Source organism: Anopheles arabiensis, chromosome 2, assembly GCF_016920715.1.
Source record: "Anopheles arabiensis isolate DONGOLA chromosome 2, AaraD3, whole genome shotgun sequence".
NCBI lineage: Eukaryota > Metazoa > Arthropoda > Insecta > Diptera > Culicidae > Anopheles > Anopheles arabiensis.
In genome coordinates, this window is record NC_053517.1 from 84,734,478 (window position 1) to 84,761,963 (window position 27,486).

The 27,486-nt window shown below is 45.4% G+C and overlaps 3 protein-coding genes across 8 annotated transcripts; 2 read left to right on the forward strand and 1 right to left on the reverse strand.

The window, feature by feature from the left end:
* Positions 1 to 5,993: 5,993 nt before the first annotated feature.
* Positions 5,994 to 27,485, forward strand: LOC120896400 (Usher syndrome type-1G protein homolog). Of its 6 annotated transcripts, none has more exons than XM_040300470.1 (9): positions 16,361 to 16,542; positions 16,632 to 16,887; positions 23,288 to 23,701; positions 25,406 to 25,549; positions 25,626 to 25,847; positions 25,931 to 26,295; positions 26,380 to 26,758; positions 26,841 to 27,071; positions 27,146 to 27,485. In XM_040300470.1, exons 3-9 carry the CDS (start codon positions 23,679 to 23,681, stop codon positions 27,309 to 27,311), a joined length of 1,530 nt encoding a protein of 509 aa, XP_040156404.1. In that variant the 5' UTR covers positions 16,361 to 16,542; positions 16,632 to 16,887; positions 23,288 to 23,678; the 3' UTR covers positions 27,312 to 27,485. The 6 variants fall into 6 exon arrangements, with proteins under 6 accessions (XP_040156408.1, XP_040156406.1, XP_040156404.1 ...); XM_040300471.1 differs by having other exon boundaries at positions 16,637 to 16,887; XM_040300474.1 differs by lacking the exons at positions 16,361 to 16,542; positions 16,632 to 16,887 and adding an exon at positions 5,994 to 6,247.
* Positions 7,186 to 9,311, reverse strand: LOC120896399 (UDP-glycosyltransferase UGT5-like). The gene is made up of 4 exons (XM_040300467.1): positions 8,898 to 9,311; positions 8,723 to 8,810; positions 8,471 to 8,656; positions 7,186 to 8,403 (listed from the first exon to the last, which is right to left on the reverse strand). Exons 1-4 carry the CDS (start codon positions 9,060 to 9,062, stop codon positions 7,274 to 7,276), a joined length of 1,569 nt encoding a protein of 522 aa, XP_040156401.1. The 5' UTR covers positions 9,063 to 9,311; the 3' UTR covers positions 7,186 to 7,273.
* LOC120896398 (UDP-glycosyltransferase UGT5-like) lies at positions 10,513 to 12,716 on the forward strand. The gene has a single exon (XM_040300466.1). The coding sequence runs from the start codon at positions 10,664 to 10,666 to the stop codon at positions 12,248 to 12,250; it is 1,587 nt and encodes a 528-aa protein (XP_040156400.1). The 5' UTR covers positions 10,513 to 10,663; the 3' UTR covers positions 12,251 to 12,716.
* Position 27,486: the final 1 nt, after the last annotated feature.

A 27,486-nucleotide genomic window follows, 5' to 3' on the forward strand; every position in this document is an offset into this window, starting at 1 on the left:
AAATGTTTTAAAGACTTCGAGGCGGTTTCCAATGACTGATCGATGACGACCAATAGTTCATTCTGTGCAATGATCTACCGATGAACAGGTTTTTGGTTCATTTTTAGCCAACATTTGTCCACTGAGGGACCGTTGAAATTCATTTTTGTTCATTTCAGAGCCATTATAGTTCATTTTGGTTTTTTTTTTTTTATTTCAAGAAATTTTATTTCCTAGGTCATGTTACACATACAACTGAAGTTCATTTTTGTTCATCAAGTTCATCGTTGGTCGATCGATCGTTGGTCAGAAACGGCCCCAACATTGATGGTATCATCCCAGCAGTTGAATCAGCTAATAGATTGTATTCATGTTTGGCGTTCTGCTTATGTATGCAGTTTTTTGCTTCTAATTTTCTACATCATTTAAATGTCAAGAAATTACATTTCATTTACTATGACTAAATTGACAGTCACGTGACTGCGGGGCGCATCGAAACGATTTAGTAGACTACTCAATAATCGCAGGGATTAATGAAATTTTTAAAATTAGCTTCTTTTTATCGATTCACTAGAACACGATGATCTAGCTAATGTTACTTAATTCGGGTGAGGTTTTTACCACCTCTGCGTTATTTTCCTCTAAAAGCAATGTTTTGCTCCTGCTCGAAGTCAGTGTCGCAATGAAGTTGGCAGGCAAAACACTACTGATAAGGTATGTAGAGTTCGTAGGTAGTAGGTTCGTTCATAGGTAGTGCTCAGATTCAACTCAGAAACCAATGTCTTTCAGTGCTCTCGTTCTTTTCGTTCAGCTAGCGAAAGCACTCCGCTTCCATTGTGACGGAGACTTCATATGTGAAATATGGCACTGGAACCCAACCGAGCAGGGAGCGTTGGTGTTGGAGCAGATCCCAATCACGCACGGTGCGATCGAGCTGCACAATTTTTTGGCTACGGAAATATCCAGCAATTTGTTCGCGTATTTTGAGGCACAGCGTCGCAACATTTTGGAGATGCATACCACAATCACTGTGATCGGGTCAACGCTGCGCGGTTTTGTGGTGGAAGACAATGCTACCTACTACAATGTATGCCTTGAGAAAACTCAACTTAACCATATATCTTTCGGGACGCGGTGCAATTTGGAGACTTTAAAGATACAACACAGCAACCTCGAGCAATTGCCACAATCAATAGGCAACCTGAAGGCGTTGGAAAGTTTAACACTGAGTCACTCGCTTATTCAAGCGATTGATCTCAACTTGCTAGCTGAATTGTCCCGTTTAGTTTTGCTAGATTTGAGCAAAAACCGGCTGCACTCACTGTACGACTCGTGTGCCAGGACAACGACACACCCGTATCCGTTGCTGTCTGAACTATACCTAGGAGAAAACAAGCTGAAAAGTATCAACATGGACGTGTTCCAGCCGATGGTGTCACTCACTAGGCTCGATCTGTCCCACAACCACATCAGCGTGGTATCGGGCTCGTTGGTGGCGACCAGTTTGATCTCGCTCGATTTGTCCTACAATCGTCTAGTGGAGATGGATTGCTGTGGATGGGTGATTCCAAAGCTGTACGGTATGGCCATTAACGACAATCGATTGCCAGCGTTGCCCAGGTGTCTGGAGCATGCTTTCCAGAATGTGACTCGTTTGACGTTTGACACGAATCAGCTTCAGCCGGATGCAATGTTCCAGCTCGGCAGACTTACGAACATTGAGCTATTAAGCCTAACGGACAACAAGCTGACCCACGTTCCGCTGAACGAGAGTACCATACCCAAGCAACTGAAGTATTTGAATCTCGGGCACAACAACTTAAAACGCCTGGATGTACCGTATGTGCCGAGCAAAGATTTACACATCGACGTTAGCTCGAACTGCATTAGCAAAATAGATTGGGACAGAGTTTCGGCCAATCTAACGAAATTAGCAATGGAAGGAAATCCATTGGACTGCAGTTTCTACAGCATTTCCACTAGAGCGGACATTCAATCGAGACTGGTATGTAAAAAGCACCGCATTGAGCGTTGTGATTCATAAACGTCATAAAGTGAATGTCAACTATAATGATGATGATCCAGGATACCAAAGCAATAAATTCGCATACAATGGTCAGAAAGAGTCTAAAAAGCGGTTAATTGCAGTGCGCAACAGTGCACGCGGCCGTGTGCAGTAGGTTAATACAGGCTATTACCACTGTTAACGTGCTTAGCGTAATATAAACTAGGCACGATCTATGAGTCTTTCGTTAGACTTTTGTGGTTAGGCTCAGTTAGATTTTCGTGTAGCAAGCGAAAAGTGATACAAACAAATTGTGTGAGTTGTGTAAACGTTACGTTAAACGAAGTTTAACAGTGGTTTCGTTTCTGCACTTTTTACCATGCATATAGTATTCCTCCTGTATGTATCTTGTAGCACCAATCGACAGGGCGCATTGTGTGGCTGAATTGTAAAGTATAAAACATTCTTTTTCCCTTTGTTTAGTACTCTGTACTCGCTGATATCTCGTGGGATGGTGCTGGCCGTTCTGCTTCAGTGCGAACACGTCACTTGCACTATATCGAATTGGACTCCCAGTGTAGAAGGTTCATCCGTGCTGAAGAATGTTCCGAACAGCGTTCAGTACTTAAACTTTCGCTACTTAAACATTACTACGCTCAATTTCGATGTGCTTGATCGAGTGAGGCTTTCAAACGACGGTGCAATCGAAACAAGCATCGAGTACTCCCGAGTAGAGCAGGGTTATCTGTCGTCACAAACCAACATATCAAGTCTGTTGCTAATGGACACGAATCTAAGCGACATAGAATTTGAACCGCACAATTCTATGCTCAAGATGCTCACAATCATCCAGAGCCAGCTTAGACGTGTGCCTGACACCATTAACCAGTTGGCCTTTTTGCAGGTTTTAGCTATCGTACGATCTCTCGTAGATTCCGTTGATTTAGGCCTGTTCTGCAAGTTGCAGTATCTACATTACATCAACTTAATGCACAACAAAATTGCCTTCCTCAGTTTATCGCGTACGTCCGGGGTAGAGTTCCTGACTTTATGGGATATCAATCTTTCGCATAATCTACTCACCACGGTCCGCCTCGACGTTTTCAACGGAATGAAGGCACTCAGAACAATCAATATTTCGAACAATCGTCTCCACAGTCTTAACGGCCAGTTGATCTTATCAAGCTTAAAAAAGCTGGAGCTATCTCACAATCGCTTCACCGAGCTAAACTTTTGCAGCTGGAATGTATCCAATCTGGCGGAACTGTATATAAACAATAACACTTTACGGTGGTTGCCAGTTTGCATGGAAGAGACAATGCCGAGCGTAAGTTACTTACACCTGGCCTCAAACGTACTCTCGACCGATGATAGTATCTGGAGCAGACTGGCAAAGCTGCATCAGCTAACATTGCTCGATATCAGCTACAACCGTCTAACAAGCATGGTGTGGGCTAACATAACCCTCTCATCGCGCTATATAAACATGAACAACAATCCGGTGAAATATATCATCATATCGATGGCGATCGATGGGTTCTATGTCGACGTAGGTTGCACTACGATCGAACAGTTGACGATCAGCAGCATGTCGTCCAATGAGACCTACACAGACACTTATTGCACTCCGATACGATGTAGCTACAATAGCGACCATAATTCAAACCAATTGCATTGTGATAAGAATGTGGACGAATGCAAAATGTGCACTTAGGAAAGCATGCAGGAAAGTGCGATCAATGCGCTTATTCAAAAGATAAATCGTAATATTCTTAAAAATCATTTGAAATTAACAAACTTATTCACAATTAAAAACATGGTGCACGGTAGATAACGACAAAAATAAATCGTTTTATTGATATTTTGGGGAATTCTGCTCAGGTTAAATTATCACTTGTTGGATAGAAATTGTACTGATTTGACATATGGATTGTCAGAAAATAAAAATTCGCGTAACTCAGAGAAAGAATGTAACTCTACAGCTCTGAAGTCCTCAACGTATATGATATGAAACATTATTTGACAATTGTTTTGTATATGTGTCTGAGAAGGTGTATTTAAGGGGACCTCCTGATGATCTTTTCGCTTAATATGTCGCTGTTGGCTATTGAACCTACCTTGACTCGACCCGACCCGAACTTGCTGCACCCTCGGGTCACACTGAACCTACCGTCGCCCGACCCGACCCGAACTCGCAGCACCCACGGGTCGGAGTCGCTTATACTTTCTCGTACCTACTGATCTTTCGGGTCGACCCGAGCTCGTTGCACCCGCGGGTCGGATTTGATTCCGACCCCGACCTAGTGCACCCACTGCACCAACGGGTCGGAATCGATTCCGGCTGGCTCGCACTCGACTCCGGGTCGGGTCGTGAAATGAATCGTATGACCCAACACTATTATTCAGTCTTTGTTACGGGGTTACGGCCCATTCTAGAGATGGGTTCTGCGGATCGCACCCACGGTTCCGCTCCGGTTCGGCAAGTATGATTCCAATTCCGATTCCAGAGAGGAAGGAATCGCTAGTTCCACCGGAATCGTACGGAATCGTCTGAAATCGTGTGGAATCGTGTGGAGTCGTTCGAATCGTATGAAATCGTCTGGAATCGTCGGAACAGTCGGAATCCACCGTAATCGGCTGGAATTGCCCGGAATCGTTTTGAATCGTCCGGAATCGTCCGGAGTCATCCGAATTCGACCGGAATCGACCGGAATCGTCCGGAATCGTGCGGAATCGTAGACAATCGATAGTAGTGAATAGTAGAGCCGATTCCGGTCGATTCCGACTGTTCCGACGATTCCATAAGATTCAAGTTCACGTTCCGGCCGCCACGCATAGGGCAATGCTGTCTGTCGTACATTTTAGCCAGGAATGTCGCGCACTGAGTTCCTCAATATCGTTCGACATGCACGCTAGCTTCTTGTGTTACTGTTTGTATCTATTTGCATTAGGTTATGCACTGAATAAATGACATGAAATGAAATGGAATTCCAACTATTCCGACGATTCTAGACTATTCCGGTTAATTACGATGATTCCAGACGATTCCGGTTAATTACGATGATTCCGGACGATTCCGGGCGATTCCAGACGATTCCGGACGGTTCCAACGACTCCGCACGATTCCGACGATTCCAGACGATTACGGACGATTCCAGGCGGTTCCGGCTTATCGGATTGAACCTACCCTTCGGAACTGGATCCGAAATTTGTTTGAATCGTCTGGACCCAGTTCCGCTTTTTTGTGCGTTTTGCTCAACTCTAGCCCATTCTAGACTTGTCCCCACGATGGGCATGATGTTAAGTCGTGTAAGCTGACGACTGTACCATGCGACCGACCGCGACGATAGATAAGGGCACTCTCCTTAATTTCAGTTTCCTGAGTCGCTTCTTCCGAGCCCTTGCCTTTAATGACTTTGATGACTAACGTGCTGAGCAAACTGGAATGATCTAGAGTAGTCCAGAACTGTCCGGAGTCGTTTGGAATTACCCGGATTCATTCTCGAATTGACTCTTCCGAATCCATTTGATATAGAGGATTTGATTTGAAGTCGTATTCAGTTTTTCTGACTCGTTCGACGAGAAACATTCGTCGCTCATGAGTGGACAGGGTTGTATCAATAGGTTGACCAGTACAAAATCTATACGTTTTTCTAATTTTTGATCTAGAGGGTTATGAAATGAGTGAAAATGAGCGTCGCGGCGAACGTTCCCAGGAACGAACGAGTTCGCCGGTACGGCTGAATATCATTCGATCACTCAACAGATCTTTACATAAATTTATCTTCTTCGTTTTTATCACTAAAACCGTTGTCGATCAAGGCCTGCCTGTACCACTTACTCTTAATACATACTTTTTGTAATGATGAGTATAATCCGGATTAACCTCTAGTTGATAACGTAATCATCATTTCACCAGGCAAACATGTACAACGTTTGAAGTCCATGGGTAGCTTATTATCAATAATCCGTTTGAATCACATAGTCCATTTTTACAATTTTATTGCGCTGAGCTTAATACAATTGTCGTTCAATAAAATTTCTTAAACAAATATATGCTACGTTGCATTTTCTTCGCAAGTGCGTTTAGAATAACCGCGAATCAGTGCTGGTGTGTGTGTGTGCTATGTGTGATTAATCAACGCTGTTGTTGGTTTTATTGTGTAAAATGCATATAGTGTCATGCGTTACTTGGTTTTGCCTTCGAGTGGCTGAGAACATGAGGTGTGAGAGTGTAACAACGTTAAGGTTTGTGTTTAATTTGTACGTGACCTGTGCCTTATATGGTTATTCTGTATCTGTGGGTGCAGCCTATCCATGGGTGCAGCGTGCTCGGTTCGACCCGAAGCTAACATCGATGAAATTCGGTAATATTCCATGAGATGTCTAAACACAAACCAATTGTTGTGTGACATTGTCCGTACTCGCTAGTGTAATTTGGATTTTCACTAGCGCATCTGGCGGCGGCTGGTAAAAGCTTTTTTTGGTTATCGAGGGAGTGGTCGTGCCAGATCTAAAAAGTAAGGAGCATTTTCATCGTTTTTTAATGCAAAAATGGCTGTAATACGTGCACAACTTCAAATTGAAATTACACTAGCGAGTACGGACAGTGTCCCCCGGCCTGTAGAGTTCACTGTGCACTTCATGCATACATTTAGGCGCTAGCGATGAATGTACCCGGTCATGAATTACCTCTGTTATCTCGTCAGCCTGACAATTGCTTACCATTGCTTGCGCATTTTGAATGCGCTTTAAAGCGCTCGTCATCATCACAGTGACGGTGCTGAAAGACGATGATTCCAGATCTATCTTCCAGCCTGACGGGCTGTGATTTCGTGTCGCCTTACTTCGTAGCGCTCATGCCTAAGCACTTTTGCTTCCAATCAAAACAACTGATACCGAAACCTGCAAACTCACCTATTGCAGCAACTGTCAACTGATACCGAAACAGCTTAGTAACATCAGGCTTACAAGCTCACACCTATTATCGATTCACCGCACATGACCTAATGATGGTAACGGGATAGAGTGGGAGAGGGGTGGAATGCTCAACACACAAACACATGCAAACATAAACCGATCGCCGAATTCCACTTTACATCCACCGAAAAGTGTCGAATCACGGTGAAGGTCAAACCACTTGCTACTTGTTTGTGGTGCGTTGCTGTTACCCCCTCGGTTGCTTCTACGAAGTCATCGTCCAACTTCAATCCAACAAATTGGTTTTATTACGCTACCCGTTTGTACTTACAATACTGGCATGTTTAGGTACAATTTTGATCACACTGTTTAGTTTCGCTTCTTTTTCGCATTCACCGTGGAAGCGTTCTTCTTAGAGCGTCCACCGCACAGCAACTTCGATAGTAAGTAGACGAACAGGATCGGCCCACCGACAATGGTGACCAGCACATCGATCCCGTGGTACTGCAGGAAGCCCAGCTCCTGGCCGGCCGACTTCAAGTGTTCCGCACCCCCGTGCCGTATCACGTACTCCACCCAGAAGGCGGCCAGCTCCAGCGGTTCCTGAGGCTGATCGCGGTACCGGGCGGAGATGCTTTGCGCAACCGTCTTAAAGCTCGGCTCGCGCAAAACCCGATCGATCGCATGCGCCAACCGCTCCTCGGATATGTCCTGGTACGGCAGCAGCAGCCCATACCCGGTCCGCTCCGCCTTGGCCATGTTTAGGTACTGGTCGCCGAACACGGGAATGCCGATGACCGGCACACCATGGTACAGCGACTCGGTCGTGCTGAGCAGCCCGCCGTGCGTTATGAACAGCCGCACGTTCGGATGGGCGAGCACATCATCCTGGGGCCACCACGCCTTCACAATCACGTTAGCCGGCCGGTTCGGGAGCGTTTCGTCCTCCCACTTCCACAGCACCGTTTGCTTCAGCCGGCTAAACACGCGCAGGATCGCTTCCCGCTTTGCCACCGGCAGCTGGCTGCTCTGGATGTTCGAACCCATCGAGAAGTATATGACACCATGCTCTGCCCCGTCCAGCACCCGCTGGATGTCTTCCGGCAGTGGGTTCGGCTTGCGGTTCACGTGCATCCCACCGACCTCCACCATGTTGGGGACGTACGGCCGGGGGTAGCTGAGGCTGAAGTGATTGTTCAGCAGCACCAGCGACACGGCGTGGCGGCGCAGCTCCTCCAGCGGTGGTTTGGGATCGGGAAAGGCCGCCTCGTACATGGCGCTCTGCACCGGCAGATCCAGCACCTGGCCGAGGACCGTGTCCATCAGCGTCATCAGCGTGTTGCCGATGCGCTGCACGAACGACATCCGATCGGTGAAGCTCAGGAAGGGATGCGGCACGTACGACAGGGGCGACGGTGTTCCGACCATGTCGTTTGTCCAGCGCGACGCACCAAAGGTGGACAGCGCTACGCACGGTGCCTTGAAGTGGTGGGCAAAGCCTAGCGTTCAAAGCGAGAAGAATGAGTATACGGCGTTTTATGAGGGAAAGTCACAGTCTGGTGTTACCTAGGTGAGCATCGTTAAGAAAGCTTTCCATAATGATCAGATCAAACTTTTCGTTCGACTTGATCAGCTTGGCCACGTTCGGGTGCATCAGCGTGTAGTTGGCAAGCATTTGTCCGAATTTGTACGTCATCGTAATACTTTCCCAAACGCTTTGATCGGCCATTTCGAACATGTTGGGCACTAGGTCTGGGAATGAAATGGAATATTAATATGAAAGTTTTTAGATAAATAACCTATTTGCATCTTGCCTACCCTTGACAAGGTCTGCCGATCCGCTCACATCGATATCACGATAATTCTTCAGTGGTTTCTTCTGCGGGAACGGATTGATAACGGACACCTGTGTGGGAATAGGAAATCAAACCCATCAGACAACGGTATAACTTTAATTCCTGAGTCCAAAAGTCACCAGATAATGGGCGCTTACCTCATGTCCCCGCCGGGCCAGCTCTTTCATTAGCGCCGAGCCGACAATATAATGCGACCGGGCGGACGTTGGAAAGACGGCCAAAATCTTTGCCCCCTCGACAGGTGTCTTCGCGGCATAGAGCGCGGCTAGCAGCGCTACCGCCACCGCCGTCCACTTGAGCATCTTGCCTGCGTGTCAAGGTCGTAAACGAGTTGTAGTTCGAACACGACGCGCCACGCCGTGCGTTACACACTTCCGCCTCGATGCGCGAGACGATAGAAAATGAACCCCCGATGCCCGGTTTGCGTTTTTGGAGCCTATTTCTGTGTCCGCTTCTTCGGTCACGCTTATCTCATCGCTTCTATGGAAGGTTGAAACTAATACTATTCTAGCGATGTTCACTGGTGTGTGTGTGTGTGTGTGTGTGTGTGTGTGTGGTAGCGAGCCGGTACGGTGGTATTGAAATATGTGTTCCAAAATTTCAAACAAACCACCACTGTACGGTGGGGATGAAGGTAGATTCAAACGAGTTTTTTTATTAGCTGGAGACGAGCGGTGGTGTTCATCTTGTCTAGTGAACATTATCGCAGCAGATGAACACGCCAATGAACGCATGTATAGATTAATAAGATTTAGAAGTTGAAAGCAGAATTGGATAATAAAATATTTAAATTGTTCTCCTTTACTTTTATTAATCGAAATCGTTAAGTAGTAAATTATGAGCGTAGAATTAGACTTTAACCGATTTCTCATGAATTGTCCTTCTCATTATCGATGGAGAGCAATCAGTAAAAAAAACACACACAATCACCGTCATGGCTCAATGAACACTTATTGTTTACAGTTTACTTTCAATTTGTTTTCCTAACACTTTAACCGCCCAGAATCGATAAGACATACTCCTCCCGGCGCTCTAGCTGTGCCGTACGCTCGCGTCAAGTTCAATGGTGATTGAAAAATTCCGCAACTAAACGTGATCCTCACCCTCTCTCTCTCTCTCTCTCTCTCTCTCTCTCCGTCTTTTGAGCTGAAACGCTTGGGTATACAAACGCTTCGACAAGCCTCAGTCGTACGCTCACACAAAACCCTCACCGTTGTTGATGCAGATGCTTACTATGGCTGATAAAAATAGGTGACGATCGTTACACATTTTGTTTGACCATGCCACTTTGCGAAGGTCGTCACCGGCTCGTCTCTGCTCGTAGAAAAAGCTTCCTCATACACCACAGCAGTGTGAGTGCCCTGCACGAGTACACCGAAAGACCTTCCGTGGCATGGCCGTACGCCGCAGGGTGCAATGGTCTTGTTGGCACAAGTTTTGCTTACTAACGTGCATAAACAAAACAAGCAAAGCGATCTGATACGGTTTGCCATCTTCCGACGCAAGCGCAACCGGGGACTGGTGCGTACTGAGCTTTGGTGCGCTATCCCTTTGGTCGCGGTTGGAAGAACGTTTTATGTTCTCCTAATCTAACATATGACAGAGAGTACAGTAGGGTACGAGAGATGAAGAGAGAGACAGTGAGAGAGATTTTGAATGAAATTCACAGATTACTCAGGTGCTCTGTGCTCGCTCCCTTATGCTCGAATGATAAGACTACACGCCGCGCTGTGCGAAAGGGTTCCCATCCAAACCCAATCCTAGTAGGCAACTAGTCGGTACTAACAAACGGCACCGTTCGGTCGGGTGGGTGACTAGTGTCCTGTCCAATTCGGTTCAGTTTAAATTTTTTGTCACTCGAGTGATAACCCTTCAGTCGGTCAACCTTGACCGTCGCGCAATCATGGAGCACACACGGCTACTCTCAGCAGTGGTGCTTCTAGGCCTACTGCTGCTGGGAAGTGCTCCACCATCGCAAGGGGCACGAATTCTCGGCATACTGCCGTCTGTTGGCCGTTCCCACTACATCATCGGTGCCGGGCTGATGAAGGCACTGCTGGACGCTGGCCACGAGGTGACCATCGTCAGTCCCTACCCGATGAAGGATGCACCGGCCGGTCTGCATCGGGACATTCTACTCCCAGATCTGGCGGCCGCCCACGGTGTCTCCGGGCCGGATCTGTTCCAGTACAAAAGTGCACCGAACCTGATGGTCCTGTACCTGGTGTACAGTGAGATTGGCCCACAAACGTCGGAAGCACTGCTGCAGCACCCAAAGATGGTGGAGCTAATGCAGTCCGGCGAGCGGTTTGACGCCGTCATCGTGGAATCGTTCGCCAGCGAGGTGCTGTACGGGCTGGCGGAACACTTCGGTGGACAGTTGTTTGTGTTCTCGCCGTTCGGTGCGTCCATGTGGACGAACGAGCTGGTCGGTACGCCGTACCCGTACTCGTACATTCCGCACACCTTCCTGAGCTACACGAACGAGATGTCGTTCTGGCAGCGGTTCACGAACGCACTCGTCGGCCATGCGGACAAGCTGTACTACCGGTGCGTGTTTCTGCCCCAGCAGGAAGCGATGTACCGCCGGTTCTTCCCGAACGCGAAGCTCACCTTCCAGCAAACGCTCGAGAGCGTCCGGTTGGCGTTCGTGAATCAACACTTTACGCTGAGCTACCCCCATCCGTACGCACCGAACATGGTCGAGATCGGCGGGATACAGATACAGCCGGCGAAGCAGCTGCCGGCGGACATACAGAAGTACATCGACGAGGCGCCGCACGGCGTGATCTACTTCTCGATGGGTTCGATGCTGAAGGGCCGCAACTTCCCGGAGGACAAGCGGGCCGCGTTCGTGAACGTGTTCCGGGGGCTGAAGGAGAACGTGATCTGGAAGTACGAGAACGACAGCCTGCCGGACAAGCCACCGAACGTGCTGATCAAGGCGTGGATGCCGCAGAGCGACATTCTGGCCCATCCGAAGGTGAAGCTGTTCATCACGCACGGCGGTCTGCTCGGGACGACCGAGGGCCTGTACCACGGCAAGCCGATGGTTGGCATTCCGATTTACGGCGATCAGGAGCTCAATCTGGCCCGGGCCGAACAGGCCGGGTACGGTGTGAAGCTCGATTACGACACGCTCAGCGAGGAAACGATCGCGGCCGCCATTCGGACGGTGCTGGACGGTCCGGCGTACGGCGAGCGCGCCCGGCTCATCTCCGACCGGTACCGCGATCAACCGCTCGGTCCCGCCAAAGCTGCGGTCTACTGGGTGGAGTACGTACTGCGCCATAAGGGTGCCCCGCAGCTACAGTCCCCGTCCGTGCGGTTGTCCTTCGTCCAGTACAATCTGCTGGACGTGTACGCGGTTATGGGTGCGATCGCTTTATCAGTGCTAATTGGGGCGGGGTTGATGCTGCGGGCAGTGGCGCGGCGGTTGGGAATTGTCAAACGAGCTCGCCCCGCTAGTGGACAAAAGAAGCGGCAGTGAGGATGCGGGAGCGAAATGTTGCCAGTTGCTAACCGGCCGAGCAAACCTTAGAAGAAAAAAAAGTCAAACCAAATTCGCCAATTCGGCAATGTGCCAAAGATGTTGAAGGGGAAGTGGGCTGGTGAGAGGGGGGAGTTATGGGTAGAGGAAGGATCGGTTCGATACCGTACCGATGGTGACATTCGAGCGAAGGCTAATGATGATAACGTCGAGTGATTGGGTTGGTCAGTGAGTTCAAACATCCAATTCTTCCACGTGCCGGCAAGGTGCTAAATGAAGCGCGGTACGCAACGGGTTCGTGGGCAGTATGCATAAGATAACAACGGCAAGGGTGTGTGATATGTATTTACGGTCGAGACGGTGCGACACTGTTTACTCTTTGAGCTTGTGTGATTAAACGAAAATAAACGAATAAAAAGTGGCGTGTGTGTATAGTATTACACAATCAAATATTGCCAGAATGACACCACGTTTTATTTATTCTTTGTTCAATGTTAAGTGCGTTACACTTAACTTACCTGTTAAGTTTTATTTCTATTTTAAACCATTCATGTACAGCTGCATACTGTGCACAAGCGATAATCCATCATTCTGTATCATTTCGTTGATGATTTATGACTAACAAATGATCCACAATTGATCTGCAACGACACATTGTAAAATGACTCGTTTCTCGTTCCGTGCTGTAACCCTGTCAGCAGGTGTCAGTCGTTCTCGCACGTGCGAATGAAACACCCGGACAGCTTTCACGTGCAAAACTGGTCAAACACATGTGTTTCATACAGTCGACTATTGCTTTTTTGTCAGCTTTTGTCTATTTGACATTCAAATTTTATCTTATTACAAACATTTCTTCACAAATCTCAAACCTCAGATTTGTTTGACAAAAAAAACGTGAAATTTAAACTTTGTTTACACTAGCGCCATCTATCCGCCAGTATGTAAAGCACGCTCAAAGCACTGTCTGAACACAGGGTGCGCCTGTAAAGATTCAATTGCTCCCAAAGTAGTGATGGGCAAAACGGTTCCGAAGCCGGAGCCGGCTCCGACCGGCTCCAGACAATTTCGGAACTGGTTCCACACCAACGGCTCCGGGACAAACGGCTCCGAACTGACGGCTCCGGAGCCGGGCGGTTTTACAAATATTTCCTAGTAAAATATGCCGCCTTAAAACGCAGCTATTCTATTTCACATAACATGTGGCTTAATATGTTATACATATTTCACAAACTATGAAAAAATCAAAATCACAGCTCCCGAGTCGACACCGCAGTCACGGCGTAAGAGCCGGCTTCGGACCCACGCCTCCGGAGCCAGTTTTAACACAGTGGACCAAAAAACCTTTTCAATCAGGTTTCAATCGAGAAAATTCGTAAATAACCGAGCAAGTCATGTTTAAAGTAATTTATTTAAAAAAAAAATAAGTTTTGAGCATTGCAAAGAAGTACGGGACAAACGATTACTACACAATTTCATGCAAGTCAATACTGCAATCACATCGGGCGTTAGCTTCATCACTTGTAAGAAGATATATTCATTTTTTACGCTATTCCGTCTCTATTGAACCGTTAGTCCGGAGCCGTTGGTCCGATGCCGTTGATTCGCCGCCGGCTCCGAAGCCATTGGTATGGAGCCGGCTCCGGAGCCATTATCCGTTAGTCCGAAGCCGGCTCCGGAGCCGTGGGTGCGCTCCGAAACGCTCATCACTATCCCAAAGATTACAGATTAACCCCCCTCCAGCCCCCCCCCCCCCACATCACTTTGCTGGGATGCAGGGGTCCAAAACTTTTTTTTTTTTGGGAAGTTAATGATTTATGGAATACAACTAGTGACGAATTATGATAACTATGTACAATAATGGGTAAAAAAAACCTACATGATTCGTTCTGTGCATTTTTGGAAAAAATATTGCTTCAGTCTCGTACAAAAAGTAAATTTTGACATCTTTAATTTAAACACAATATCTAAGTTTCGAATCAGTTGCTCATTGTTTTATTGATTGTAATACAATGTTTTCTTAAAATACGACTACAGTTCAAACCTAGCTGTTCTATAAAAAATATCAATCAACAATTTAATCCACAAGTGTAGTCCCCAAACAAAAACCTACAAAAATAACACCATCTCTGTGGATCATGACTATTTACAACATCACCTAAAGAGAGCGTTTCGCAGACTAGGTTATCAGATTTACAATAAATTATAATAAAAAAAACACACACACACACCAATACATAATGCTAGTTGAATTGTGTACATACTACAGTAGTCTTGATTATACCTCAAACGACAACAACTGTAACTGGTTTAGATCTGTATCACTCAAACCAGTTTAGTTAGTCTAGCATGTCCTGCGGAGGCTCGATTCATGCCTGGATTGTACTCCTGACCGAGAAATTATTAGCCATTAATGATTCAATCATAATTATTTGCAAACAGTGTTCTTATCTCTGTTAACACACCATGTTGTGAAGCCAACGGACGAATTATATAGCGTTGATAAGCACGCTACCGGAACCAGACCTATGAGATCACCCACAAAAAAGGGGCGTTTAACACTCTAGGTGCTGTGGCGCTCGATTTCGATCGTCGCATATTTTCGCTTTCCTTATCTGTAGTTGGTCGCAGCAATGCTCAGTGTAACGTATAACGTATCGTTATTGGATCAGAAGAGAGAGAGGCTGGTCAAAAGCCAACGTAACGCTCTAATCACTCGAGGCGATCAAGGCTTTATATACTTTGCTTTTCACGTTGTATGACAGAGATGAAAAATGTTTTCTTCCTTGTGCTTCACAAACGATTCTGTAACCGCGCGGCTACATGAGGTGAAATATACAGCGAAATGAACTATTTGACAGGTGAAATATCTGACAGGTACAGCTAAAGGGTTGGGGGAAATACAACATCCGCTTTCGAAATTTTATTCAAAAGAATATCTTCTCAAGTAGAACATTCCCTAATTGGAAGAAATTATAATCTGTTGACTGAAAATTGACGAAATACTCAATATTGAAGTTATTTTATGGATTTAATTACGATTTTGTGCACGTTATTTGTTTGCATTGCACATGTATATTCTGTATATTCATATTGTATATACTGTATATTTCACCTCATGTAGCCGCGCGGTTACGTTTCTCTGCATCGTTCACGGTATCGGCAGTGAAATATATCTAAGGTGCATCTTCAAGGGACCGTCAGCTTAGAGATATATTCATGTTGAGCAAAATCAGTGAAAGTGTTGCTATGAAGTATCTAAGAATCTACGGGAAAACATGGCCTCCTTGGCCAGGAAATTTATGAACAGTCATCCAAAAATTCATCTAAGAGAATTTCGGCTGCCAAATCGCATATGCAGCTTAAAGAATATTCGCCTTAGGAAGATATTCATCTTGAAGAGATATACAATGTATGGAATATGAAGGGACCGTCAAAATGTTCACCTTAAAGAAATAATTTATCTTCAACGGACTACATCTTAGAGAGATTTGACAGTACATATTATTAGGTGCATTCGGTTGCATAATAGAGGACCAGGCCTTTGGGAGATTGATGAACCATGTATGAGGAACGTACCGTCGCCCGTCCATTTTAAACGAACTTTTAAGACCGGAAACTGAAAAAAAAAACAATTGCCAAACTTTTCATATTTGTGAGAACAAAAATCTCTTTTATTTATTTATGCTTATTTGCTTCATTATAATGAAATATAAAAGCAATACGGCAAAGCCGTTCCTCCTGAATACTAATAATTAAATGTATATACGTACCTTGACAGCTTATTTATCGTAGAATGATCGAAATGATATTATTCAATTAACAGCTGCCACAATGGATTGCTTTATATCCGGAAAATACCACACTTTTGAAGCTAGTAAATTTAATTTTATTTAAATTTAATACAATGGTTGTTGAAAATCGTTCGTTTATTTTTTTAAATCAATAAATTTGAGTTTAAAAGCACTACGGCATGTAAAAACTAAAGAAATCAGTTTAACCAAAAACTGTGAAAAATATGTCCAACGACTCACCCACAATCTCTACACGTTTTCTTGCGTGCAGAGCCCTGGACCTGCAAACGAGCCCACACCGGTGGCACCAACACTAACGCAACCCTACCTGTGCCTACAATTTGGTGCGTATGTTACCTGGCCCCTATCGATGCAGCCACCTGGAGGGCACACACAGTACCACGGTAGAGCCCATTTCGTCCACACACCTAAGCGCGAAAAGGTCTGTCTGGCCACGGAGTTGCGCTTTTGTTTGTTCTCTTCTTTCTTTCCCCTCTTTGCGTAAGTAGTGTAAATGACCCCGAGAGGGGTGCGTGGCTATTCTAACCCCTTCCATGTTGTTACACGCTATTTCGGCGTCGGTGTATTAGAGCAGCAGCAGCAGTAGCAGCAAGTGCAGAGTGGCATTTATTTGGTGACGGTAGAATTAACAAGCAAAAGAAAAAAGCAAAAGCGCGAATGTGCAGCAGAATTCGTGGCCGTTCTGATCGTTAGCGTACAAGTGTTTTCCACGTTTCTCCATAAAACCGAATGCCTAACAAATGCGAATTGATGTTCAGAGTGCAAAAGTGATCGATAGTGCTACCGTGCCGGGTACTTCCGGGATGTAAGGGGTTACGGAGCAAGGTGAAAAAGATCGTGTGTGCAAAAGATGTGCAAAAGGGCAAGTGCTAAAGGTGCGCGGTGATCGCGGCACCGTTGAGCATGTATGAGTGCGATGTTACTTATGTCTGCAAATTATGTCGAGGGATGGAGGCGTCTTCCCCGTGTGTGTGTGTGTGTGTGTGTGTGTGTTAGTCAGTGTGTGGTGATTTGTGAAATATTAAAAGAAATTTGATTACAAAATGTACCCATAAGGTCGTTGGACGCCCAAGTGACCAAGTGATCGTACGAGTCCGTTTATAATAAACCATCTAATTGTATGCGTGAGACAACATAAGCCAACAGCTGCTAGTGACACATAACGAAAAGCCGGCGCCGTGTAAAAGAAACATGTTCCACTGATCCGATCGCAGCTCTTCTAATGAACGGGCAATACGTTGACATTTCACCTTGTGGCTTTCGGACTGACAAAAGAAGAAAAACAAAATCCATTATTTGGTCTTTTCCGCCACCAGTCCAAAGTCTGGGCGAGTATTGAAAAAAATGGAAACATTTATTTCTATACGTTTTTCAAGCAAAACTTAAATAACAGTGAGCAGGTGACGAGGCAACCATATGAAGCGCTTAATTAATGATAAATCATTTACTCACAAGTTTTTCTATTTGCGAATGAGTCACCTGCTCTGAAGTACCGTGAATCACTTCTATCTGAAGAGGTTTTCTTTTATTTACTCTGCAATGTACATATTATGTTTACACACAATAAAAAGAACCCCCATACCATTTGGCACGACTAACGATTTTTCTGGGTCAGCATGCAAAATGTTCAATTTTGCTGGGGTTGGACAACGATTTTACATGATGAAAGTAATTTTTTACTGCCATAATTATTTTATTGTTTGCTTTAACTTATTTAAATACTTATCTAAATTATTTATTTACGTACTTTTCTTCCTTACTTTGTCTATTTTTTTCAATCAAACGGAATTTTTTTATCAATGGATTTAATTATTCTAAACTGGTTTCAGTTTAGAAATAAATCGTTTTGTTTTATGGAATTTTGTTTTCAATTAAATTGCTCAATTCAATTAAATTGGACTTAACTATGAGTGTACAGTCTGTTCCCGAGTTACACGGTTCTCGACTTACGCGGATTCGGAGATACTCGGTTTTCTACATTTGACAGATTAAATGTCAAATCAGCACAATTTGCTTCAAGTTTGCTATAAATTGCATCTTTGCTAACATATTGAAACCGCTTAAAAGCGAGAAATATTAGAATTTTCTGCACGAATCATATCAAATAAATGATAAAGTGTATTAAAGTACTAAATTACATAAAAAAAACTCCGAGTAATCAATAGTATTTTAATAAAAAAAAGTGTAATTCGACTTACGCGGATTTGTCGGGAACGCAGAAACCGCGTAACTCGGGAGCAGACTGTAGTACGTAAAGGAAACTCGGTCCATATGGCGCTTAAATCTATGATGGATATGTTTTGTTTAAAGGCAATACCACGTGACCATGGACCGGTATCAGTATTTTTACATACAATGTTGCACATTCAGCATCAGTATTAAATTGTGATTAACAAACCTTTATCTGCATTGAATTAATTTCAATTGCTCGTCCTACTTATTTGACTTGCACTTTTTCCCATTCTCTTGCCGTTCTCGTATACCCACCTTCCCTGACATCCCCTCCCTTCCCCTGGATTTGTTCTAGGCTCATTAGATTAGGGATTGGTACTTAAGACTATAATTTGTATAGCTACTAGACCAAACAAATAAATAGAATGATTAATTTTAACATCTAATCAAAACACCTTCTATTGGAGATGCCAGCACCACCGTTTCACAGCTCGTGTGCGTGGAACTTCATGTAGCTAAAAAGACACAAACGGGTTTTTTTTTTACACCGGCTTAACTCCATAGCTTAGAGGCATATCTTTCAAAATCTAAAGACAGAATAATCACTTTCTTTACTGCATTGGTTGGTTGGAATTAAGAAATAATAAAGAGTAACAATACTCAGCTCGCCAATGGCGCGCCCTGCATTAAAGTATTATCAGTGCACACCGGCGGATGTTAGGTACTCGCAGGTTAGATAAGCACGATGAAGACTGTACTGAAGGCCAATTGGCCTGCCATTATCTACGGAATGGCAATATTTTTATTTGCTTTATCTATAACACCCAACAGTGGAACCCTCATGTTGCACGTAAATGTGTCAATAAAACAACGTTTTGAAACTTCATCTGTGTATTCTTCCTAGTGTTGCAGTAACACTATGATGAATTTGAGATGGAATTTTTTGATGAATAATTGTGCACAGTTTGTCTCACAGCCGAGGCAAATTTTGTTTCAGATAAACTCGCACCTAGTGGCTTAAATAACGGAAACGTAACATTCAATGACACAGTAATAATAAAAAACACAACTCTAATGCGCTAGATAGGAACCTTTTTGACCTGAATGTTGTTTCAACACACCTTCCCTGGCGGCTCTCGCTATCTTCTCCCATACAAGATAGCCCCCTAACGTCAACTGTACAAATTGTATGTGAGTAGTCATCGATGCCCGGAGCAGAAAAATATATATATATCTGCTCACCTTCAAACCTGTCCCCAATACAAGCAGTACTTGACACTAACAACCGCTTCCGTCATGTCTGTAGCCACGCTATTGATATTTCTTCCCCTTTTCCCGCTGTCTAGCCGAATTGAACCAATCGTGTCTCCACTCGAAGCAATTTAGATCCTATCTGTTACCAACCACCGGCACAAGTGCACAAGTTCCGTTTGGGAGCGTATGGGACCAAATCGTGATAACATGCCAGTGGACAATGGTTTTGTTTTATTTCATTTGTATGGCCCGGTTACTTTTAACCGGTGATCAAATGAGCTTCTTATCGGTTGCGTTTCATCTTATCATATTTCTCTATTGCTACTCAGTTTTGCAAACACTGCCAAGCAATCTAAGGACCAGCCTTTTATCAGTAACGTCATGCGTCATAACACGGCGCAATACACGGGTTCAATCGATCGTGAACGAGTTTGTGTGTGCGCGTGTGTCATTATTTATGCTTCAAGCGGCAAGTGTTTCTGTCCCTGAAGAGAAACGGAGCGAAAGCATCTATAGTATCTTTAGAGATGTTCTGTTGTGGTCATAACCTGCTACAGGATTGTCCGAAACTGCTCTTGGACGTCCTCGCAATGTCTTCGTCTTACAGTTTGTACTGCTTGTCGTTATAACGGCTCCTCCATTGCACATTCCACACACACATAAGGAGCCAAACATTCTTCCGAGCATGATTCCCTTCAACGTGGCCAAGACGGATTCGTCATATTTGAACAGTGTCCACGTGTTAGAGGCGTATGAGAGTACTGAAGAACTGCCTTTCCAGGTATGTCCAGTTGACAGCAATCACCCTTGCGCGCTACTCAGCCCCGAAGTCTCCACCGTCGCATCCTGGGGGTCTCTCACTAGTACCAAGCTGAATAGGAGACGAACAAGCATAACTGTCTGACACAGGATGCAGATAGTAGTTAATGGTGGCCCTGAGAGTTGCTCTTTCATCTACCAAGTTACGTTCATCATTCTCACTCATCAATTTTCTCAATACATATTCTCAAATATTTGTTTTATGGGTTTACCGTTTTGCCCTGGCTATGGAGTCATTTGCAGCTTTGAAATGTATGAAAAAATGCTACTTGATATGTCTGCATTGGACCGCGAGAGGATCTGCCGCATGATGATGATGTAATGTTTATTTCGAAAAAATGTGATCCAGAATGAATGTGTTTTACAAATTAAATAGACATCACCTTATCTTAAAATCTTAGTCCAGTTCCTTCGTGATCATCAAACCATTGAGCCTACCCAAACAGAAGGTTATATTTTCATCATCCTTTCCTTTTCGGTACGTTTTTTTTTTCCAACTCCAACAATGTACGATCATCCCAGAGTGGCGGACAGCTGTGATTAATCACTAGCCAACTGTTTGCCGGCGATCATTAAAAGCGTAGCATAACAATCATCACCATTGAAGCGCGCTCCTATTGCATCTGGACCTATCTCTGCGCCATGCATACTTGACCCTCAATCTATCCGAAGGGAGAAGAGCTCCGTTTCAATTAACGCACATATTTGAAAGCCATGACAAATTATGATCTCCCCATCATCGTCAGTAATCTCATCTCGGTGCCATTGCAGCCACTTTGAAATGCGATTGTAAATCACTGGTGATCTACAACCCGTCCAGTAGACAATGATACAGTAACTATTATTTTTGGGAACTTAATTGAATTGTTTAACAACATCAACCGCTAACTGGAAGCTGATAACCATTTTTTTTTAATAACTAACAGGGCAAATTTCCCAATAGCGGTAAAGATATGTTTTATTGAATTTAAAGTGTCATAAAGATACATTTGAGTAACGCATCCGCATCCACATCTTATTTTAATACAGTGCAACCCCCATTATCACTAGCACCAATACAGGTACGCTTACTCTAACCCAAGCACTGCAATATTTGTGTACGTTCCACCGAGGCCTTTTTACATCGTCAATATGCGGTCAGGCGGGAACCATGCCCACCCAATATTACAATAAATTTGCATTAAAAAGGTTTTTTTTAATTATTCTGTACCTCTGGTAATGCTATGCGGAAACCTTGAGCATTGCATGAATTCGGCCGACATCACGAGACATTTGTTTGACATGTTTTTTTTTTTTGTTTCCGGCCAAGCAAGTACGTAGCTTATCAATAAATAGAAGAGTCTTACTTTCACACCATTCCATTTGATTAGATTCACCGTTTAATGGCATATAGTGGCGACAGAGGGATTTGAAATCAAGGAATTTGCTGATTTGCTTGTTTGTTTAAAATTGAATGCTATCACTACAAGCTGCTAGGTTATTCATATGCCCAAGTGGAAGCTATATTTAGTAAACCAATTCGCTAAATAACCGTTCGCTGCTCGTTTGAAGAGTATAATTGTGCTATGATCTACGTTAATGGCTAACCAGCAAGCTTACGAATGCTTTACGATTCCACTGTTTACCGTTACCGGATGAATGGTGCAACACAACGTCCTTTCGGTAAACATTGATGTATTTTCTATATAGAAATACAGCTTTTGGCTGCAGCTAAACGATAAACTCTTGTCACTGCTATACCCTGCGCCTACAATGACTCAAACTCTTTCTACGAAGATCTTTGCTACTCTATTGCAAAAACTGATGCAACGAACATGTCGAAAGTGATCTCCCTTGAACATAGTATTTGAACATAGTATTCGATCTAAAAGCCGACCTCTAGAATGGGATTGCATTTCAATGCACATAACTAATCTTACGACAAACTTGTCGCGCTGTGTGTACTCTGAGTTGAAGATAAAAAGCATATCAACCTGAAGGCTCGAATTAAAACGCCCACAGGCCACGGCTACGCGGAGTGGGTGGATCTTTTGTGCACCCCCATTTTATGTCCAAAACGTTCTCCTCACCCACAACACAATCATTAAGCGCCAGGGACACTAGCGCTCTGAATCTCTCGCCCAAAACTACACCACCCTCCATTGTGTTCAGTTTGGGGTTTGGGGCAAATTTGGTAAAAAAAATTGTTTTGTTTTGGAGCGTCTAGTTTTTCCTCACCAATTTAATTTGCATTTATTGCTGAATTTTGCAATAATTACCGGTTTCGCATTCGAACGTAATGCGAAACGCCTTGTAGCCTTGTAAATGGATGCTGCCAACAGCGCAGGGTGCTCGCGGGGTCGTACGACACTGTGTACAGTGTGCCGCGTCGTTGCTAGGCTATGCTTTGAACGGCTCCGAACACGTGTCGACATTGGACCATTTGAGCGATCGAACTCGTTTGGCGATCTCTTACCGCAGCCCTGCGTGCACCGTTTGGCCCGGCCTGCGCATTCGCGTTAGTTCCGCGATCGATTGCATAAAATTGAGCCTGTGGTTGGCTGCATTCAGCTCGTGCAGCAGAAAAAACATGACAAACAGTAATCGATTAATGTGATCGAACCCCCAACGACTGCATCGGTCTGTTAAGCAAAACGGATAATTTACACACATTTTGGGGTCGGAAAAATGCGCACCACAAAAGCACCCTTTCCAGTGCCTCTTACCCCCGACCGTGAGTGTGTGTGTGTGTGTACAGGTAAAAATCGCCGAAGCGTTAAAATACGAACTGAATGATTCTATCTTTGGGAGGAAAGTGAAACTACTTCAAAGTGGGCTTTTCCCGTTTTTTCAACATCAAGTGCCGCTTCTTCAAAACAGCCCTCTCGAACAGGCCAGGCCAGCAAATTTTCGTTCGAAACCACCATTCAAATCTTAGATTAGCATTTGTTTGCATTGCGTCGTTTGTAATTAACATTGTTCATTACACTTCCATTTCCAGTTATCATCGCGGTGCTCCACATAGGGGTAGCGTCAGTACGGAAAAAAGACTCAATCAGCTCATTCAATCTCTTAACGAGAGTGCAGTGAAAACGTGTGTGCTCAGAGGAATTACAAAAAAAGCAAAGGGTGGAAAACTCTGCGACTTGTGGTGTGTGTGTGAGAGTGTGTGGTGTAAGCTTCCGCAAACGAAGTGTGTTGAGTTGGGAGTGTGGGTGCGCGGAAAAGCGGCAATGTTGAAGAGTGGTGGTTTTTAGGAAAACCCTCATCCAACCAACTCCAAACCCAAAACCGGAAGAAACTTGGGCTCGCGTACGACGATCACAGCCCGTGCCCGATCTCACACCGCATTTCAATGAGAGCGGAAACGGTAGCTCCATAAAGCGGAAACAATGTCGTCGGATAGGATACATCGGTAAGTAATGGGGGGTTATGTAAGGGGGTAAAATGGGATGGAAACAGGAGGGGCAGTGGAATAGCTAACGTCTAACGACCCTTTACTGCGAGATGCAGATTTGCATTGCTTCAGCGCGACCCATTGCACTTGCACTCAGGCACTCTGGAGGAAAACAACAAAAAAGAACTCCACCCAACACAATCACTCACACGCTCGTGTCGTGTCGCATGGTAACAAAGCCGGGAGGAAACTATAATGGGGTTTTCTTCTCCGGTAAGGAAGTTTTGTTTGCTCCCCTGTTAGAGATAATACGAATACATCGAATAAAAAAGCACTATTAGAGTTTTGCGGTGCATCGCAATATGCAGACTTCTGGCGCGAACTCTGCGCACCGGAAATGACGGTGCTGGAGACAATCGTACGATTACCAGCCCCACTACCTTCCATTGTGGCGCTATAGATTGATTATTACGCGTTATGGCTTGAAGCTTGAACGCAACAACACAACCAACGGTATGCTTCAGTATACGCTGATGTGATGATGTCATTTGAGAGTGCGCGTATGCATCGCAGCAGTTGGTAAACCCATTCGTTTAATAAATTGATAAATTGGGCACGTCAGTACAATTCTGAAGGGAAATATGTAGGGATAAAGACGGATTCATCTTTTTTTATCGTTGAATGCCTACGTCTTCTTCAGTACCACACGCAGCCGGATAGTCCCGTCTTTGCTACGAGGGTACGGTCCATTCCAGGCACGAAACCACTACGGTCATGTTATTAAATCGTTCGAGTTGACAACTGTACTACGGGACCGTCCCATCCCATGTCTATTACGTTCATACTTTGTTCTTTTTCTGTAAAATATTCAGCTACACGAATACTCTTTGGACACACTGTTAGGTTTGCATTAAAATATTACACTTTTTTCAGCTGACTATAGAAAAAAAAACCTAAGGGAGATAATTTTCTTTACATCAACATTCCTTGAAAGGTTCAAGCGTACTTGCAAAAATAAATGCATGACCTTGCGGACGAAGACTTGCGTGTAGGCATGTTTTTTTTTAAATTGATTTTTCGATTTTTATCAATTCCTCCTCAGTTTTCGCGAGGGAAATTGTGGAAGTGGAGCTGTTCTTCATCCAGAAAAGTTCGATAGGATACAGCTGGGGACTAGGATGAGACCACCACTTGATCGCCTGAAACAATCGCTTTCAGTTTTGACGTCATTGCTTGCAGCTCCGAGACCAGCGGACGCGATTATTGCTACCCCGACATGTATGTTCATGTGTCCCGGGGGTACTACTGTTTCACTGTTTGCTCGGTTGCATTGGCCTCCCGGCCAAGCAGCGATGCAGCGATGTAGCGGCTTTGCCCTCGATCTTCATTTTCAGCTTCCTTTGAAATCTCAAATCGCTCAGGATCGTCGGCCATTCAGAACTGGGACTTGCTTTCGATGGTCGAATAATTGTCAAATAGTGGCAAGATGTTGTAAATGCCGAAACAGGCTAGTACGACGAAATTGCGTTACTTTTTTAACCATCATCTAAAAATCGACACTTTGTGTCCTTTTAATGAATGCAAACGTTAATGAGTAAGGCTGACAGTATGGAAAACGATTGCTTTACATTTCTAGAACTTAAGTTGAGTGCTGATATAAACATGATCTTTCCAAGTGTTGAACTCTAGACAAGCATGACTAAGTGTGTTTCCCCTTTGCAGTGCTGCCAAGGACGGCCTGCTGGATGTGCTGCGCGAAGCTACCCGCTCGGAAGCGAACGCGAAGGATGTGGACGGCATGACGCCGGTACTGTGGGCCGCCTTCGAAGGACATTTCGATGCGCTCAAGCTACTAGTCGCCCGCGGGTAAGTTTGGATAGATAGGCAGTCCCCTCGCTCGGAGTTCAAGTGACCCGTTCTTCTTCCTCCCAAAACAAAACAGCGGCGACCCGGACAAGGCGGACCAGTTCGGCAACACGGCACTGCACCTGGCCGCGGCCAAGGGTCACATGCAGTGCGTCGACTTTCTCGTACAGTTCGGCGTCAATCTGTACGCGCTCGATATCGATCACCACAGTGCGCAGGATCTGGCCGCGATCAACAACCGGGACAAGATTTTACGCTACCTGGATGCGGCCGCCGCCACCCTGGAAGCTACCGATAGGTAAGGATGCTCCGCTAGACCGACACTACGAGAGGACACTGCTTTTGAGCTTCAGCGGTTTTTGGTTGTCTCCTTGCGCACAGGAAAAAAGCACACGAGTACCGGGAGCAGGCGAAGAAGAAGAGCGAAAAACGGGCCCGCGAGTTTGCCAGCCGGCAGCAGAAGCTCGACCGGGAGCAGGACACTACGATAAGGATACGCCCACACCGACCATCGAACATGCTGCAGGCGCTAAAGCACAAGCTGTGGTCGGGCAGCCAGGGCAATCTGGCGCAGGGTCAGCCGCGGATAGTGAACGACTCGCCGGGGCTGCAGCCGTCGCAGCCACCGCCGCCAGTGTCGACCACCAAGTTTAGCGCCCTGGTCGGCGGGACGGTACTGCGGGGTGGTGGGGCGGTGAAAAAGCGAGCCGACGCTATGAAAATACGCCAGCAGATGGAAAATGGAGGTAAGGGTGGCACAAAACACAAACGCATCAAGAGCTTCCGTTTTTAATTCCATTGTTTTGCCTTTTTCTGGATCTCACAATTAGATTTCAAAATCGGGGAAATGGAGGCGAACGGAAAACGGAGTGTCCGTTCGATTCAGGGACTGCGGCGGGATTCAGAGGTCCTGTACGTTGGTACGTACAGCTCGAACGATGATTCGAACGCATCGGAACGGCGTGGCAAGCTGAAGGACGTGTTCGACGTGGAACCGTCCCCGCACAATGGGCGCGAAAATGACGACGCCGACGAGGACAGTGGCAGTGGGGCGAGCGGAAAGTTTGGCACCATGTCGCGGTCACTCAGTCAGCCGGATTTTCTCGCTGCTGCCGCCGCCAGCAACGACGATGGCGTGACGGAGGATGTGCTACTGCAGCGGCCGTCCGGACTGTTCAGCAGACCCTCATTCGGCAATTTGGCTTTTCCGTACGTAGGGCAGTGTTTTTTTTATATTGTTCTTACCATTCCTCACAAATATTCTTTCCTCTCCTAACTTCACAAAAAATAGAAGATCCGTTTCAAACGTCCTTGCCCAGCTGGGCAGCGAACAAACGTCCAGCGCATCATCCGACGGTTCGGTCAAGGCGAAACCTGCCTCGAAGGGAGCGATCAAACCCCGGTCCCAGCTGGTCATTTCCGACTCAGACTCGGAGGTGGAAAGCTCCGACAACGAGGAGAACGATTCGCTCGCTATACTGCGCTTCCTGGCCGCGTTCAAGCTGGAGGATTACTACCCAATGTAAGCGTTGCCATCGTTTCGCCCATCCTGACGAAACAGTTACCCATTAACCGAATGTTGCTGCCTACTTACAGCTTTCAAAAGAACGAAATCGATATGGAAACACTGATGATGCTTACGGAGACGGATGTAAAATCGCTGGGCCTTCCGCTCGGACCGTACCGGCGCCTCTGCAACGCGATCCAAGAGCGCAGGGAAGCGCTGGCCACCCCAGGCACTATCAGTGATAGTCGTTTGTAGTAGACCCAGATCGTGGGGGACGGGCGGACGACTCCCCCACGGACCCGTTCAATTACTGGGGTCTGTAAAGTGTACAGCAACATTTAAGCTACATTTTAATGCAGTGTACTAAGCATACATGTTACATGGTGTATGCTGCTGGAAGTAAATTATTTGGAATTTTACGAAAAATAAG

Bases quoted from the DNA above. Each gene is read 5' to 3' on its own strand.
- LOC120896399 (XM_040300467.1), bottom strand. From the start codon at position 9,062: ATGCTCAAGTGGACGGCGGTGGCGGTAGCGCTGCTAGCCGCGCTCTAT. The intron at 8,811-8,897 runs GTAAGCGCCCAT...ATTCCCACACAG, and splicing joins TGGCCCGGCGGGGACATGAG to GTGTCCGTTATCAATCCGTT. The intron at 8,657-8,722 runs GTAGGCAAGATG...TTTCATTCCCAG, and splicing joins ATCGGCAGACCTTGTCAAGG to ACCTAGTGCCCAACATGTTC.
- LOC120896398 (XM_040300466.1), top strand. From the start codon at position 10,664: ATGGAGCACACACGGCTACTCTCAGCAGTGGTGCTTCTAGGCCTACTG.
- LOC120896400 (XM_040300474.1), top strand. From the start codon at position 23,679: ATGTCGTCGGATAGGATACATCG. The intron at 23,702-25,405 runs GTAAGTAATGGG...TCCCCTTTGCAG, and splicing joins TCGTCGGATAGGATACATCG to TGCTGCCAAGGACGGCCTGC. The intron at 26,759-26,840 runs GTACGTAGGGCA...CACAAAAAATAG, and splicing joins TTCGGCAATTTGGCTTTTCC to AAGATCCGTTTCAAACGTCC.